The sequence below is a fragment of the Oncorhynchus clarkii genome, chromosome 3 (assembly GCF_045791955.1).
Source record: "Oncorhynchus clarkii lewisi isolate Uvic-CL-2024 chromosome 3, UVic_Ocla_1.0, whole genome shotgun sequence".
NCBI lineage: Eukaryota > Metazoa > Chordata > Actinopteri > Salmoniformes > Salmonidae > Oncorhynchus > Oncorhynchus clarkii.
In genome coordinates this window covers 44,031,043-44,049,050 of record NC_092149.1, presented here as the reverse complement: position 1 = coordinate 44,049,050, position 18,008 = coordinate 44,031,043, and the positions used below count along the sequence as shown (strand labels likewise).

Sequence of the window (18,008 nt, the reverse complement as noted above, 5' to 3'; positions counted from 1 at the left end):
TGAAAACAGGCAAACTCATTGCAAAGACAGGCAAATTCAGCTCATAGTTATATGCATAGCTAGTAGCTACCGTATGTAATTTTCGTTGAGTGGACATTTTTACAAGCGAAAGTGAATAGAAATTGTGCAAATGAATAATAGGAAGCTTAGGGAAAAAATGGCAACTGTACAGATGACTCATCTGGCAGAATGGCATATGTTATGGCTATCATTTAGTAGTGAATTGCATTTTTAAGTGTGAATTGCATTTAAGTGTAACTTCATCACCTCATGTGCGCCACACAACAGAGACTCACCAATAGATTTAGAATTCTATGGACTCACCAGCTCCCACTTCCTTCGGTTTTGCTATTTACAAACACGTGACTGGCTCAACAGTTCTGGGGAACTACTGTATGTTAAATAATGTGACTGGTGAAATGAAAGCAATTTGCTTCATCTCCTAAGGTATTGCACAAGCTGACTGCAGGTATTCATTTAAAAAGTAGCTATAAATATTCAAATTGATTGAAAACCCATCCCGTGGCTTTATCAAAGTACCCCGGTATATACTGTTTAAGGTATAACGCCCTAGCCATTTATATGCTTCACGATTCAATGGCTATATAATACATTTTTAAGTCCAAATGAATGTAGCATCTGCTTATTGACATTTTTAGGCTTAAACATGAAGATTGACTAACTGACTATCCTACCGATCGGCGATGTAATTTACAAAATAGCTCAACACTCTACTCAGCAAATTGGATGCAGTCTTATCACAGTGCCATCAGTTTTGTCACCAAAGCCCCATATACTACCCACCACTGCGACCTGTATGCTCTCGTTGGCTGGTCCTTGCTTCATATTTGTCGCCAAACCCATTGGCTCCAGGTCATCTGTAAGTCTTTGCTAGGTAAAGCCACGCCTTATCTCAGCTCACTGGTCACCATAGCAGCACCCACCTGTAGCTTGCGCTCCAGCAGGTATCTTTCACTGGTCACCCCCAAAGCCAATTCCTCCTTTGGATGCCTTTCCTTCCAGTTCTCTGCTGCCAATGGCTGGAACAAACTGCAAAAATCACTGAAGCTGGAGACTTATCTCCCTCACTGAGCAGCTCACAGATCACTGCACCTGTACATAGCCCATCCAACTACCTCATCCCCATACTGTTATTTATTTTGCTTCTTTGCACCCCAGTATCTACTTGCACATCTATCACTCCAGTGTTTAATTACTAAATTGTAATTATTTTGCCACTGGCCTATTAATTGCCTTACCTCATTTGTACACACTGTATATATCGACTTTTTCTATTGTGTTCTTGACTGTATGTTTGTTTTTCCACGTGTAACTCTGTGTTGTATGTGTCGAACTGCTTTGATTCATTTTGGCCAGGTCGCAGTTGAAATTAGAAATTGTTCTCAACTGGCCTACCTTGTTAAATAAAGGTGAAATAAAATAAACCTTGATTCTTTCAGCTCTTGCCACAGTCTTCTCTGCAACAACTTCAGTCATGGTGATCTGCCGCTGCTGTGGGAACTGTTTTGACATTCTCAAATGCTTTGCTGATTCGAAGTTACTGTTTTATTGTCGACTTTCTCTTGTTTCCAAAAACATTTGGAAATTGTTTTGCACCTTATTTTTGTTGGGAAATTAGATTGATTTCTGTTCATTGTACTGCCTGTCAGCCATCAACAATCACCCATCTTCACACGTGAATACGCTGACAGGCCAGGGGGAAAAAACTGTTGACGTGTGGTTGGATAGGACCATTTTCCATGGTAACAGTGCAGTAATTGGTCAAAATTACGCACCCACTTTTGATTGGACCCTTTCATGCTCTATAAGTTGCGGGGATTGGTCAACATTGCGAGCTCTTGCATAATATGTATGCACTGATTGGTTGATTTTGTATTGAATTATGTGATCACGGAATCCTGGAGGGACTGGCTAGTTGATAAACTGAATCCGATTAGATCTGAGGTTGGAGGGAAAACCTACAGGAGGGTACTTCTCTAGGAACATTATTGGAGAGTCCTGGTATAGGGAATAGGTTGCCATTTGGGACACTACCTTAGATATGCCAGTAAATAATGCTGATTTGCTCTGGCCCCTAAATGTAATCTGGTCAGTTCAATAGCCTATCTACTAGGCCTAACATTTAAGGGTACAACTCCTGAGTCCTGTCCCCAGCTGCTGTCAGTAAAAGGGTCATGTTAATTTTGTCCTTCAACATTTTACAACTTTAGCAACAGAAAACAAAAAATAGGTTTATTGGAAAACCAATAATGTTTGTCTGTTTTTTGGTGGCTAATAAACACAACCCAGCAGCTCTGGTCCCTTAGAATTTCAATCATCATCAATCAATATGACTCATTCAGGTGTGATATAATTCATCTTTGGGACTTCAGGCCTGATGCGTACTTGATTTTTCACATTGACATCCGCATATTCTACTAGCCTACATGATGGACTAAGTTGACTGTTCAATTGATTCAGAACACAGGACATGCTGTATTGCACTTCGCTGCATTGTCTCTGCTGCTGTAAAGGCAATGTAGCAGCAATTGTTAGCCATTGATTTGGATGGTAGACTAATTTGCATACATTACATGCTATTCCTTAGGCTTGCCCATCACCTCAGCCAGCCAAACTGCATTCCATGTTATAACCATCTTCGATACTTTGGGGTCATTTTCTGTCTCCGATTTTGATATGCAGCAGGAAAAAGCAGATTTAATCTGTCCCAAATTGGACCCAATTTCCTACATAGGAATATATATGTTCCCTATATAGCTGTGTTGGTGCCGGAGGGGATGGTTGCCGCTTTATTGGCTCTTAACTAACCTTGCTATTTTATTTTTTTTCACTCTTATGAATTAAAAGAGCTTCTGGATATCAGAACAGCGATTACTCACCTTGCATTGTACGAAGAATTTAAAAAACGTAATATCTTATGTTTCACCGGGTCCTGGCTGAACGACGACATGAATAACATGCAGCTGGTGGGTTATACACTGTACTGGCAGTCACCACATCAGTCACTGGCTTCATCAATAAGTGCATCGAGGACGTCGTGACTGTACGTACATACCCCAAACAAAATCCATGGATTACAGGCAACAACCGCACTGAGCTAAAGGGTAGAGCTATTGCTTTCAAGGAGCGGGACTCTAACCCGGAAGCTTATAAGAAATCCCGCTATGCCCTCAGACGAACCATCAAATAGGCAAAGCGTCGATATAGGACTAAGATCGACTCGTTCTACACAGGCTCCGGTGCTCGTCGGTTGTGGCAGGGCTTGCAAACTATTACAGACTACAAAGGGAAGCACAGCCGAGAGCTGCCCAGTGGCGTGAGCCTACCAGACAAGCTAAATGACTTCTATGCTCGTTTCGAGGCAAGCAACACTGAAACATGCATGAGAGCACCAGCTGTTCCGGACGACTGTGTGATCATGCTAGTGGAAGCCTTAGGAAGTGCAAAATAACCCATATCCCACTGTGTATTCGATAGGGGTGAGTTCAAAAACTACAAACCTCAGATTTCCCACTTCCTGTTTGGATTTTTTCTCTGGTTTTTGCCTGCCATATGAGTTCTGTTATACTCACAGACATCATTCAAACAGTTTTAGAAACTTCAGAGTGTTTTCTATCCAATACTAATAATAATATGCATATATTAGCATCTGGGACTGATTAGGAGGCAGTTCACTCTGGGCACGCTATTCATCCAAAAGTGAATGCTTTAGTGTCCTCAAAGCTCATCCCTAAGCTAAAGACACTGGGACTAAACACCTCCCTCTGCAACTGGATCCTAGACTTCCTGATCCTCAACAATGGGTCCCCTCAGGTGCGTGCTCAGTCCACTCCTGTACTCCCTGTTCACTCATGACTGCATGGCCAGGCATGACTCCAACACTGTACGTTTGCCCATGACACAATAGTGGTAGGCCTGATCATCAACAACGACGAGACATCATACAGGGAGGTCAGAGAACTGGCCGTGTGGTGCCAGGACAACAGCCTCTCCCTGAAAGTGATCAAGACAAATGAGATGATTGTAGACTACAGGAAAAGGAGGGTTGAGATGGCCCCCATTCTCATCGACGGGGCTGTAGTGGAGCAGGTTGAGAGCTTCAAGTTCCTTGGTGTCCACATCACCAACAAACTAGAATGGTCCAAGCACTCCAAGACAGTCGTGGAGAGGGCACGACAAAACCTACCCCCCCCCCTCAAGAGACTGAAAATATTTGGCATGAGTCTTCAGAAGGTTCTCCAGCTGCAACATCGAGAGCATCCTGACGGGTTGCATCACTGTCTGGTATGGAAACTGCTCGGTCTACGACCGCAAGGCACTACAGAGGGTAGTGCATACGGCCCAGTACATCACTGGGGCCAAGCTTCCTGCCATCCAGGGCCGCTATACCAGGTGGTGTCAGAGGAAGCCCCTGAACAATGGTCAGACTCTAGCCACCCTAGTCATAGACTTATCTATGCTTCCGCATGGCAAGCGATACCGGAGCACCCAGTCTGGGTCAAAAAGGCTTCTTAACAGCTTCTACCCCCAAGCAATAAGATTGCCTGAATATCTAATCAAACGGCTAACCAGACTGCCACAAATTTTCTATGGGATTGAGGGCAGGGCTTTGTGATGGCCATTCCAATATCTTGACTTTGTTGTCCTTATGCCATTTTGCCACAACTTTGGAAGTATGCTTGGGGTCATTGTCCATTTGGAAGACCATTCGTGACCAAGCTTTAACTTCCTGACTGATGTCTTGAGATGTTGCTTCAATATATCCACATAATTGTCCTACCTCATGATGCCATCTATTTTGTGAAGTGCACCAGTCCCTTCAGCAGCAAAGCACCCCCACAACATGATGCTGCCACCCCGTGCTTCACGGTTGGGATGGTGTTCTTGGCCTTGCAAGCCTCCCCCTTTTTCCTCCGAACATAATGATGGTAACTATGGCCAAGCAGTTCTATTTTTGTTTCATCAGACCAGAGGACATTCTCCAAAAAGTATGATCTTTGTCCCCATGTGCAGTTGCAAACCGTAGTCTGGCTTTTTTATGGCGGTTTTGGAGCAGTGACTTCTTCCTTGTTGAGCGGCCTTTTAGGTTATATCGATATAGGACTCGTTTTAATGTGGCTATAGATACTTTTGATACGGTTTCCTCCAGCTTCTTCACAAGGTCCTTTGCTGTTGTTCTGTGATTGATTTGCACTTTTCGCACCAAAGTACGTTCATCTCTAGGAGTTAGAACGTGTCTCCTTCCTGAGCGGTATGACTGCTGTGTGGTCCTATGGTGTTTATACTGGCATACTATTGTTTGTACAGATGAACGTGGTACCTTCAGGTGTTTGGAAATTGCTCCCAAGGATGAACCAGACTTGTGGAGGTCTACACATTTTTTTTCTGAGGTCTTGGCTGATTTCTTTTGATTTTCCCATGATGTCAAGCAAAGAGGCCCTGAGTTTGAAGGTAGGTCTTGAAATCCATCCACAGGTACACCTCCAATTGACTCAGGCTAATTGACATCATTTATCAGAAGCTTTTAAAGCCATGACATAATATTCTGGATGTTTCCAAGCTGTTGAAAGGCACAGTCAACTTCGTGTATGTAAACTTCTAACAGGAAATTTGTGGAGTGGTTGGAAAACAAGTTTTAATTACTCCAACCTTAGTGTATGTAAACTTCCGACTTCAACTGTACATATTACCTCGACTAACTGGTGCCCCCTCACATTGACTCTGTACTGGTACAGTAGCCTCGCTATTGTTTTTTTACTGCTGCTCTTTCATTTGTTACTTCTATTTATTTTTTTTGTTGGCATTTTTCTTAACTGCATTGTTAAGGGGCTTGTAATGTGCTGTTGTATTCAGCACATGTGACAAATACATTTTGATTTGACTGGTTATGGTAAAAAATGTTGTAATAGAGAATTCAATAATTTGGCTAAATGTGTTGAATGTCTATTTCTGGGGTCTTTGACAATTTTTCAGGCCTTCCTCTGACACTACCTGGTGTAGAGGTCCTGGATGGCAGGCAGCTTAGCCCCAGTGATGTACTTGGCCGTACGCACTACCCTCTGTACTGCCTTGCGGTCAGAGGCCGAGCAGTTGCCATACCAGACAGTGATGCAACCCGTCAGGATGCTCTCGATGTTGAAGCTGTAGAACCTTGGATATAGCCTAATCTTCCTTGTGCTTTAGACTTTAGGAATTTGGCACAGTACAGTATGGCTGCTGTCTTGCGGATGCACCTGAGCTCAATTTCGTGTCTCATAGCAAAGGGTCGGAATACTTATATAAATAAGGTATTTCTGTTTATTTTATTTATTACTGTTCAAAAATTCCTGTTTTTGCTTTGTCATTATGGGGAAGTTTGTGTAGATTGAGTAATTGTTTTTATTTAATCCGTTTTAGAATACGGCTGTAACGTAACAAAATGTGGAAAAAGGGAAGACGTCTGAATACTTTCCGAATGCACCGTATTGGAAAAGTATTGGAACAGTGATACATTTTGGCTCTGTACTCCAGCACTTTGGATTTGAAATTATGCAATGATTATGAAGTTAAAGTGCAGACTGTCAGCTTTAACTTGAGGGGATTTTCATCCATATCGAACCTGTTTGTTTTGGTTGTGTTTCAGATAATTTTTTGCCCAATAAAAATGTATGGTATATTTTGGAGTAATTTTAATTGTAAATTAAAGTAGAATGTTTCTAAACACTTCTAAATTAATGTGGATGTTACCATGATTATGGATAATCCTTAATGAATGGTGATCAATGAGAAAGTTAGAGGTATATCATACCCCCCATGAAAATATTAACCTCCCCTGTTATTGTAATAAGAGCTTAGCATGTTTTGGGGGTATGATATTTGTGCATTTAACTTTCTCATTCATCATTATTCAGGATTTAATTCAGGTCTATCCGTAATCATGGTTAATGAATAACCATGATCACTCCTACCGTCACGGCTCACATAGAATAAAATAATCTATTCCTTGCTTTCCTCTCCTTGTCATCGCTCTCTCACTTGAATCGCTTTGTCTTCCCTTCACCCTTTTCCCATCCTTTTTTTTCTTGCACTAAAATCTGAGAACTGTGTCCTCTTCTCGCAGACAGAATCACATTAGGCTTAGCTTCACAGAATGATTTTCACTGAATAGCACAGATCTCACTATTACTCTTTAGGCTTTATTGTAGTGTCTCGACTATCTGGACTACCTTCTACTTTATACAGTGAATCAATCTCCATGGGACTGCTACAGTTAGCTAAATAACTTAGCCTACATCTTCCTCCAACAATGCCTGCATCTTTGAATATGCATTCTAATTATCTCTTCTCTTTTGATGAAGTCTTGAGGGGCAAACTGCCTTCATTCATTGACTGCTGAAACAAAATATTGTTTGATTTGCGAGTGATGGCTGTATTTCTTATACTTTATCTTCTCCACAGACGGATAACCTCGATGGGGCCTTCTGCGTGCCGGACATCAAGCTGCACAGCAACCCATCGGCGTTCAATGTGTACTGCAACGTGCGCCACTGCGTGCTGGACTGGCAGCAGCGGGAGTCATCCCTGGCCTCACAAAGTTCCGTGCAGAGCGGTGACTCTGACAGCGAGGAGGAGGAGGAGTACCGTGAGCCCGCCATCAAGCTGCCCAAGGTAACTTCAGAAGCACAGGGATGGGAACAGGGTTGGTGGAAGGGTAGAAATACATTGAATGGAACAGACATTCACATCAGTGATCCATGACAGGTGGCCATATTGAGTGTACCCACATGTAGTCAAATTGAGTGCCCTACTCAAATTGCAATGGTCGGAGGGGCTTTGTCCCTTCTAGTAATTACATTTTTATGGGTGGAAAGAAACACCGGGCAAGCTAAAATGAATGGAATCGGAGGGAGGCAAACGGTATAGGGAGAGGGATGCTTGCCAGTACGACTAGAGAAGTAGGCCTGCGTGACTACAGGGGATGTGCTAGCCTGGGAGTCAGATCAGTCTTTTGCAGACTCCAATTCAAGGGTGGTATCCAATATCCAAAATCAAGGGTGGTATCCCAAATAATGGGATAACAGGTTAAGGACCCAAGCTAGATAGCCTGGTAAATTTGAATGGCTAATTGGTGGCTGCTGCCGCTGGGTAAATATTCCAGTTTACCGGGCGATCTAGCTTGGCTCCTCAACCTGTTATCCCAATATATTGGATATCACGCTTGATCCATCAAGCTTCCTAAGGTCAGAAAGAATGGAACAAATTGGTATCATTTAAATCCACCTCAATTGTCCTAAAATATGAAATGCATCTTGAATTTTCCTAAATAATCAGTTAGCAAAATATAAGTTGTAATGCGATCTCCTTAGTATGTTGCACATCATGTCGCACCCTAACTTTGGGCACCTGTCCTACCTTATACCCATCAATTTTAGTCTAGGCTATATGGTGTATGGTGAACTTTGCCTCTAGATGTTGACCTAGAGTCAGTTTAGCATTTTCTCCACTAAAGGTTAGGATTTGGAAGCTGATCCTAAATCTCTACCTAGTGAAATTTTCACCCCCTGTAGCCTATATCCTGTATCTCCCATTGCTCTCAGGTTCCCGCCACGACACTGACCTCTGTTTCTCTGGGTTGGTGTTGTTGAACCCTTTTGACTGCCATGATAATTTATAGCAACACTATGAGAGGCTTAAAGCACTGGTCTGTGAGGATTAGCTACTGCCTTGTCTCACTCACTGACTCAGTCTCATTCTTGCTGTTTCTCACTCTCGCTGTCTCACTTTCTCTTTATGACTTTTCTCTTTCCCTCCCTGCTTTTCTCTGCGTCTGTCTGTCCCACTCTGCTCATCACTGCTTTGCCACTGTGGCCTCATTGAAACAGAGCACGTTCCCAGGAGCAATATCACAGTGCACAGAGTAGGGAGTGCGCGTGTGTGTCCTGCAATCCCCGCATTTTTTTTGTGCCGGCCGTCAGCCCATTAGCTGTTTACAGACTAATTTTCAGCTGAATACTTTTTAAACTTCATATTAACTAGGCTACTTTTATTAAAAGTTTCAAATCTCTAGTCCGTCGAGCCCTCTCCCGCTAAAATGAACGGTATGCATCTTCTAGCGATCTATTGATCCTGAGTGGCGCAGCGGTCTAAGTCACTGCATCTCAGCGCTAGAGGCGTCACTACAGACCCTAGTTCGATTCCAGGCTAAATCACAACCGGCCGTGATTGGGAGTCCCATAGGGCAGCGGACAATTAGTCCAGCGTCGTCTGGGTTTGGCTGCGGTAGGCCGTTATTGTAAATAAGAATTTGTTCTTAAATTCGATAGATAGTGCCAGTCAGTCACAAAGCGAGCGACGGCATGGAAACCCAGCCTGCGGTCTGTCCTACCTCCCAGGACAATTTGTGTGCGCAGAGGTTGGTTGCAGTCAAATTTCTTTGCACGGAGAAGGGAAAGGGCATGATGCGTGAATTTGCATGTCCCATGTAATGTAAGTGGTAACGATGAGTCGAAATCCATTTAGTGAGTGACTCATCAGTCAGTGTAACCTACCGAATCGCATCGGTGAGAAAGCTGCAGATAAATTATGAAAATATTCAACGAAGATGGTGAATCATCACTGCAGGAACAATGGGGAGTGGAGAGCCTCATTCTGGTCCAAATTTGATAATTAGGCCCTCACGTGATCCAGGCATTAAAATAGAATTCAACAATATTATTATTTTTTTTTAACCTCATTAGGGAATCAACTCAGTGTATTGAAAATGTATTAGTTTTCCCAAGTTTAGCATAAGACCTGAACAGAATGGGACGGAGATACAGTGCCTTGCGAAAGTATTCGGCCCCCTTGAACTTTGCGACCTTTTGCCACATTTCAGGCTTCAAACATAAAGATATAAAACTGTATTTTTTTGTGAAGAATCAACAACAAGTGGGACACAATCATGAAGTGGAACGACATTTATTGGATATTTCAAACTTTTTTAACAAATCAAAAACTGAAAAATTGGGCGTGCAAAATTATTCAGCCCCTTTACTTTCAGTGCAGCAAACTCTCTCCAGAAGTTCAGTGAGGATCTCTGAATGATCCAATGTTGACCTAAATGACTAATGATGATAAATACAATCCACCTGTGTGTAATCAAGTCTCCGTATAAATGCACCTGCACTGTGATAGTCTCAGAGGTCCGTTAAAAGCGCAGAGAGCATCATGAAGAACAAGGAACACACCAGGCAGGTCCGAGATACTGTTGTGAAGAAGTTTAAAGCCGGATTTGGATACAAAAAGATTTCCCAAGCTTTAAACATCCCAAGGAGCACTGTGCAAGCGATAATATTGAAATGGAAGGAGTATCAGACCACTGCAAATCTACCAAGACCTGGCTGTCCCTCTAAACTTTCAGCTCATACAAGGAGAAGACTGATCAGAGATGCAGCCAAGAGGCCCATGATCACTCTGGATGAACTGCAGAGAGTCGTATATTGCACAAATCTGGCCTTTATGGAAGAGTGGCAAGAAGAAAGCCATTTCTTAAAGATATCCATAAAAAGTGTCGTTTAAAGTTTGCCACAAGCCTCCTGGGAGACACACCAAACATGTGGAAGAAGGTGCTCTGGTCAGATGAAACCAAAATTGAACTTTTTTTTTTCTTGTTAGCATCATGGTTTGGGCCTGCTTTGCTTCAGCAGGGACAGGGAAGATGGTTAAAATTGATGGGAAGATGGATGGAGCCAAATACAGGACCATTCTGGAAGAAAACCTGATGGAGTCTGCAAAAGACCTGAGACTGGGACGAAGATTTGTCTTCCAACAAGACAATGATCCAAAACATAAAGCAAAATCTACAATGGAATGGTTCAAAAATAAACATATCCAGGTGTTAGAATGGCCAAGTCAAAGTCCAGACCTGAATCCAATCGAGAATCTGTGGAAAGAACTGAAAACTGCTGTTCACAAATGCTCTCCATCCAACCTCACTGAGCTCGAGCTGTTTTGCAAGGAGGAATGGGAAAAATGTTCAGTCTCTCGATGTGCAAAACTGATAGAGACATACCCCAAGCGACTTACAGCTGTAATCGCAGCAAAAGGTGTCGCTACAAAGTATTAACTTAAGGGGGCTGAATAATTTTGCACGCCCAATTTTTCAGTTTTTGATTTGTTAAAAAAGTTTGAAATATCCAATAAATGTCGTTCCACTTCATGATTGTGTCCCACTTGTTGTTGATTCTTCACAAAAAAATACAGTTTTATATCTTTATGTTTGAAGCCTGAAATGTGGCAAAAGGTTGCAAAGTTCAAGGGGGCCGAATACTTTCGCAAGGCACTGTACCTAGTCAATTATACAACTGAATGCATTTAACCCAACCCCTCTGAGTCAGAGAGGTGCGGGGGGGCTGTCTTAATCGACATTGACATCCACATCACCGGCTCCCGTTGAACAGTTGCTGGGGTTAACCGTCTTGCTCAAGAGCAGAATGACAGATTTTTACCTTCCAGTTACTGGCCCAACGCTCTTACCTGCTAGGCTTCCCTGCCACCTCTGCCGTGATTTGTATTTCCTGCAACTTTTTGAATAGGCAACGAGAATGCCCCTATCTGTGGTGCGCACGTCTACCTCTTTGTGTAGCCTTTAGCAATGATGGAAAGGCTTTCCTATAAACCTTGTCAATTAAATGCTAACTACAAGGTAGAATATGATTATTTTCATCTTTCCAGTGGGTATTTGTTTAGTGAACTACCATCACATGTATGCTACAAAAACACAGCTAAACAACAGCCTCTTGCTAGGTGCACACTTGAATTTAAGGGTCACTTTTTGATAGGGGACTCTGTTACAGAGGAGTGTATAAATGCTCTTTTTAGGCTGGAATATTTTGTTGAATTGTATTCTGAAATGTATTGATTGTTGCTGCCACCTTGGCCAGGTCTCCCTTGAAAATGAGACTGGGCTTTTGGGCTTAATGGGCTTTTCCTGGTTAAATAAATTAAAATTACTACACCCAAAAATCTATATTCCTCAGATGTTTCCCAGACCTCATTTGTGGACTTAACATCCAATTTATTTATGTATTTTTAAAAAGTCAGTTTTTGAGAGCGAAAACATGAAGTAAAAAAAGGATAAAAGGGAAACTTGGAAAAACCCAAAAGGAGAAAACGGAATTTGGGAATGAACAAAACAGAATAAGGCAAAAAAATATTATTTTATGAATTCAGGCTTTTTAAAATCAGAAGATTACATTTCTTGTCCTGATGTGGAATGTATACAACAGTCATGATAAACAGCCAAGCTGATGTTAGCAATTCTGCAATGCAAGCCGAAACTTCCTCAAAAACACTCTAAACTAAGTTTGGTTGCATTGACACTTATGAAGAACCTGTCCATGATTTCTTCCCTGCGAGAATGTCATTATTTTTGTGGCAAAGTATTATTGATGTAAGAGGGGGGGAAGCATGGTTTTGGCAAATAGGATTACAGGCATAGGTCTCCTGTAGACCAAATGTTTTCCTTATTAGATTATTTTTTTTTGTGTGTGTAAAGTTATTACAAGTAATATCTGTAGGAGATTTAGTTTATGAAAAGAGAAGTCCTGGAAGACAGGTTTATCCTGTTCAATAATGAGGCATGAATGGGTGGAGGGATCTACCATGCCAGGGTATGTATCCTGCCAATAAACCAGTGCTCTAGCATTTTCTGCCCAATAATAATGCTGAAACTTTGGCAGGCTCAGGCCCCCTAATTCTTTGGGCTTGATTGTTTTTTTTAGCGATACTATGTACTTTGTATTGCCACACAAAAGGCAAGATGATAGAATCCAAGGATTTGAAAAAAGCTTTAGTTAAAAATATAGGCAGATTCTGAACGAGATAAAGGAAACTTGGAGTGTAACCATTTTAATAGCGTTATTGTAGATAGGCAGCACTCTCCAGATCTCAACTTCCAGAATGTCGCTAGGTCAATTTATAAATAAATTTAGAGTCCTTTGGGATGACAACATCAAAATATGTAATTTGGTCTCCTGTGATTTTAAAAGGTATGTTTTAAGAAACTCTCGGTTTGTCACCGTTTAAGAGGCATGAATTCACTTGTATACCAGTTTATGATGTACACAGAGGGTTCTCCAAATTATTCGATGAACTCCAACAGCGGTGGGAGTGACTCTTTGGGACGTGAGGCAAACAAAATGTAATCCGCATAGAGCGAGATGCAGTGATCAACCTTGCCCATGTTTAGCGAAGCAATGGCAGGATGGCTTCTGAAACTAATAGCTAGGGATTCCATAGCAATGGCGAATAGCAATGGACTCAATGAGCACCATTGGCGGTAGGAACGGTGAAATTAAAACGGATGTGATTTATTGTAATTAGTGAACTGAAGCCGTCGGGCACGCATATAGTATTTCAACCCAAGGGACAACTCTCGCCCAGAGCAAACAAATGTATTATTGTCAAAATGTAGTTACATTCCAATTGGAAATATTCCTTTTGAGCGTCAAGTGCAAGAATGGCAACTTTAGAACCTTTGTCATGTTTGGAATACTTGATTCCATCAGTTCATCAGTCGCCTAATGTTGGAAAATGAGAATCTGCCTGCAATAAAACCAGTTTGGTCTTGATGAATTATAGTCAAAATGCATTTATTTAGTCTGTTTGCGAGTATTTTAGTAAACATCTCAAGATCACATCTGAGGAGGGCAATAGGACGATATGAAAATAGATAGGTTTCATCTTTCTTTATATTAGGGTGATATTGGCCAAGTATAAAGACTCCGGGAGTCTGCAAGTTTCAATAGTGTTTAAACATCTGCAACTGAAGAGTAACCTTTTCTGAATATGATTTGTAAAACTCTCTACCAAAGCCGCCAGGGCCAGCCGCTTTACCGTTAAGGAAGGAACGTACTGCAGAGACAACCTCTTAAGTTATTTCTGCATTTATCTCCCTTTTGAACAGTGCTGCATAATTTAGCTAGAGAAAGGGAATGGAGGAAATCAGACATTTCCACAGTATCTACAGTGGTCTTTGAAGTGTAAAGGTCTTGATAAAACTTTAACATGCATTAATTTATTTTGGGTCCGTAGTAACCGCTACATCAGTGAAGTGGTAGAGCGAGTAGGAAGCCTATCCATGTAAGGATTCAAAATGTGGTTAAAATCTCCGCCTGTCATTACATGTGTGGTTGATAAATCTGGTAAGAGATTGAAGACATTCAGAAGAACCCTGGGTCATTGACATTCGGTGCGTAAAGATGGTTACATGTCGTGATAAAATATGGCCTATTACTGTAAGAAAGCGGCCATTGGGGTCTCGCTTATAGTTGAAATATGTTGGAATGGGACAGTTGTTTCTGGAAATTATATGGCTCCACCTCTAGCCTCAGATGAAAAAGTGGATTGATAAATCTGATATCCAACTCTATTTTAATCTGTGTTGCTCAGTATGATTTATGTGCGTTTCTTATAGAAACATATCTCAGATGGGAAAAACTTTGCATCTTTTCAAATTCGTTCTCAAACCTCATACCCTTTCGTGAATGTAATGTTGCCAGTACCCATAATAAATACTTATTTGGTCCTCAAATACATTAAAATTGTAGCAGTAGGGCTGAAGCAACACAGAGCAAAGGACAAATGAAAAACAACATTCTCCACCTCCCTGTCCCTTTCCCCAAATTATGTGGAATGTAAGTTCCCCCATACACACTGTGGAACTGCTGGACACAACAAGGAGACATAGGCTAGATAACCAATTTACAATGAAACTAAATTAGTGTACCTTCAGGTGGTCCGACTGGGCCCCCTCACCCTTACAGTGCCCTCCACTAATATTGGCACCCTTGGTAAATATGAGCAAAACAGGCTCATCCTCTTGGTCTTTCATTTCAAAATATTCACAAAAATCCAAAATTTAATTTAAGTGTAATTATTTGTAAAAATAAATAATACATTTTGTTCATATGTGCTGCAGTTATTTGCACCCGTATACATTCTTTTGAATAAAATCTTAACTGAAGTATATTTCCCAATCCTTTTTTACATTTTTAAGTTCTCCTGAGTGATTAGGAACATTTAAGAGGTAAGCCATGACTTCCTGTTTCACTGGGGTATAAATATGAGTTGTCACACAGGCCAAGTTCCCATAGTTATCCATCACCTATGGGAAAGACCTGAGAATACAGTAATGCTCAAGGTTGTTGAGCTGCACATCAGGAAATGGCTAGAAGAAAATAACGGTTGAAAATGCCCATTTCCAGTATCAGGACAATAATTAAAATGTTTAAAGCAACTGGAGATGTCCCCTTACAGATTGTTAACGTGTGTCTATATTGACCCCACGCATAGTAAGGAGGTTGGCTCGAGTGGCCACAATCTCCAAAGATCACAGCTGGAGAATTGCAGACGTTAGGATTGCAGACATCTTGTGGTTAGAAAGTCTCAAATTACAATCAGACACCACCTACATTACCATAAGTTGTTTGGGGAGGGGGTTGCATAAAGCCTTTGCTGTCATCAAACTACAAACTCAAACACCTACAGCTTGCTAAACGTTACTGAAACTTGAAATGGGACCAGTTCTATGTTCAGATGAGACGAAAATTGAGCTTTTTGGAAACAAACACCAAAGGTGGGTTTGGCGTACACAACACACTGTGTGCCCCCATGCCCCTACTTCACCACTACCACATATCTTACAGTACTAAATCCGTGTGTATGTTATTGTGTGTATGCATGTCTGTTCCTTTTTTGTTGTTTCACCGTCCCCAATGTTCCATAAGGTTAAAAAAATAAATACAAATAAATAAATAATAACAATCAAATTTAACTAATTGCATCAGTTACTTGATGTGGAATAGAGTTCCATATAGTCATGGCTCTATGTAGCACTGTGTGCCTCCCATAGTCTGGTTGTCGTGTCTTTGGCATCATTAAAGTGTTGACTGTTATTTTATCAAATCAATTCTCTGTAATTATTACTTGATTAAACTATCATATAAATGCAATTAACTAGGAAGTCTGTGCACCAAGGAAAATCTTCAGATTACAAAATTAGAATTTTTCTAATATAACTCTTCAGATATTTTAATAGCTGATCAATTAGTCTTCTAATTAATTCATTAATTATTATTTACCTCACGTTAGACTCATTCCAAACATCCTAAATTGTTGGATGTCTGCACGAACCCATCCTTTACTATGAATCATCCATACACCAGTTGTCTTAATCATTTATTTACTAACTATTTAAATAATCACAGAAATGCATAAACAAACAGATATGGTTACAAGGAAATGATAGGGAAGATTCCCTAGTGGGCTAAGCCGATATGACTGCTTGGTGGACAAAGGAACGTGGGTGTAGACTGAGAAGGGCGGAGGAAAGACAGAGGAGTCACTACACAGTTGATAATTATATTAATTGAAATGCTAATCCTTTGCACATGAACACTCACTCATTCGGGAATAATTGCAATCAATACATATTTACACTCAGAGTGTCGTCGTGATCTCTGTTGGAATCGTCCATCTTTGTTGGAAAGTTAATTTGAGCGTCTCGCTCTGCTTCCCTGAAGTCTTTCGTGGCATTTCCCGCCGTGTAGCCATAGCTCCACGTGGTATGGTTAGGAATTAAACAACCATTACAACCTTAGCTTATAATAAGGTTTTTGTGGTCTGAGCTCAACCTGTTCACCCATGACTGCGTGGCCATGTACGCCTCCAACTCAATCATCAAGTTTGCAGACGACACTACAATGGGCATTGATTTGAAGTTGGTCCCCCATTTGCTCCTATATCAGCCTCCAGTCTTCTGGGAATGCTTTCCACTAGATGTTGGAACATTGCTGCGGGGACTTGCTTCCATTCAGCCACGAGCATTAGTGAGTTTGGGCACTGATGTTGGCTGATTAGGCCTGGCTCGCAGTCGGCATTCCATTTCATCCCAAAGGTGTACGATGGGGTTGAGGTCAGGGCTTTGTGCAGGCCAGTCAAGTTCTTCCACACTGTTCTCGCGTTGTGCACTTGGGCATTGTCATGCTGAAACAGGAAAGGTCCTTGTCCAAACTCTTGCCCCAAAGCACAGAATCGTCTAGAATGTCATTGTATGCTGTACCATTAAGATTTCTCTTCACTGGAACTACGGGGCCTAGACTGAACCATGAAATAAAGCCCCACATGTATTACTCCTCCAACAAACGTTACAGCTGGCACTATGCATTAGGGCAGGTAGCGTTCTCCTGGCATTCGCCAATCCCAGATACATCCGTCAGACTGCCAGATGTTAAATCGTGATTCATTACTCCAGAGAACTCGTTTCCACTGCTCCAGAGTCCAATGGAGGTGAGCTTTACGCCACTCCATCTGACGCTTGGCATTGTGATCTTAGGCTTGTGTGCTGCTGCTTGGCAATGGAAACCCATTTCATGATAATCCTTGTGCTGACGTTGCTTCCAGAGGCAATTTGGAACTCAGTAGTGAGTGTTGCGACCTAGGACAGATGCTTTTTTTACATGCTTTAGCTTTTGGAGTTCCCATTCTGTGAGCTTGTGTGGCCTACCACTTTGCGGCTGAGTCGTTGTTGCTCATAGACGTTTCCATTTCACAATAGCAGCACTTACAGTTGACAGGGGCAGCTCTAGCAGGGCAGAAATTTGACAAACTGACACACAGCTTAATTATATTGATTGCATAATAGGCTACTCTCTCTATTTGATACAACTGAAATATGATTAGATGTTCAATAGAAAGTTAGCCTATGTTAGCCTACAACAAAACGGTAGCCTGGTATACTATAAAGCTGAGGGATGGGGCCGTAGAAAAGTAACCACTCTGAAGGACTGACAATCCATGAGATCAACATTATAGTGATCTGCATGGTAATACCACGGTTCTATATAGATTAACTTTTGTTATAACTGCTGCGCATGTAAGTTCCTTTCTTTAAATGCAATTTATTTTCCACCTCAATCAAGAATATTTTTGAATTCCCTGCGCCACCTTTTCAGCTGAATGGGGGGGTG

At 41.5% G+C, this 18,008-nt stretch overlaps 1 protein-coding gene across 26 annotated transcripts in view; it reads left to right on the top strand.

The window, feature by feature from the left end:
- The window catches only part of LOC139395705 (E3 ubiquitin-protein ligase MYCBP2), a 350,297-nt gene that overhangs the window by 18,391 nt on the left and 313,898 nt on the right, over positions 1–18,008 (top strand). For all 26 annotated transcript variants that reach the window (XM_071143146.1, XM_071143169.1, XM_071143125.1 and 23 more), the window contains exon 3: positions 7,459–7,668. In XM_071143146.1, coding sequence (XP_070999247.1) covers positions 7,459–7,668 — 210 coding nt within the window. The remainder of the gene's footprint in view (positions 1–7,458; positions 7,669–18,008) is intronic.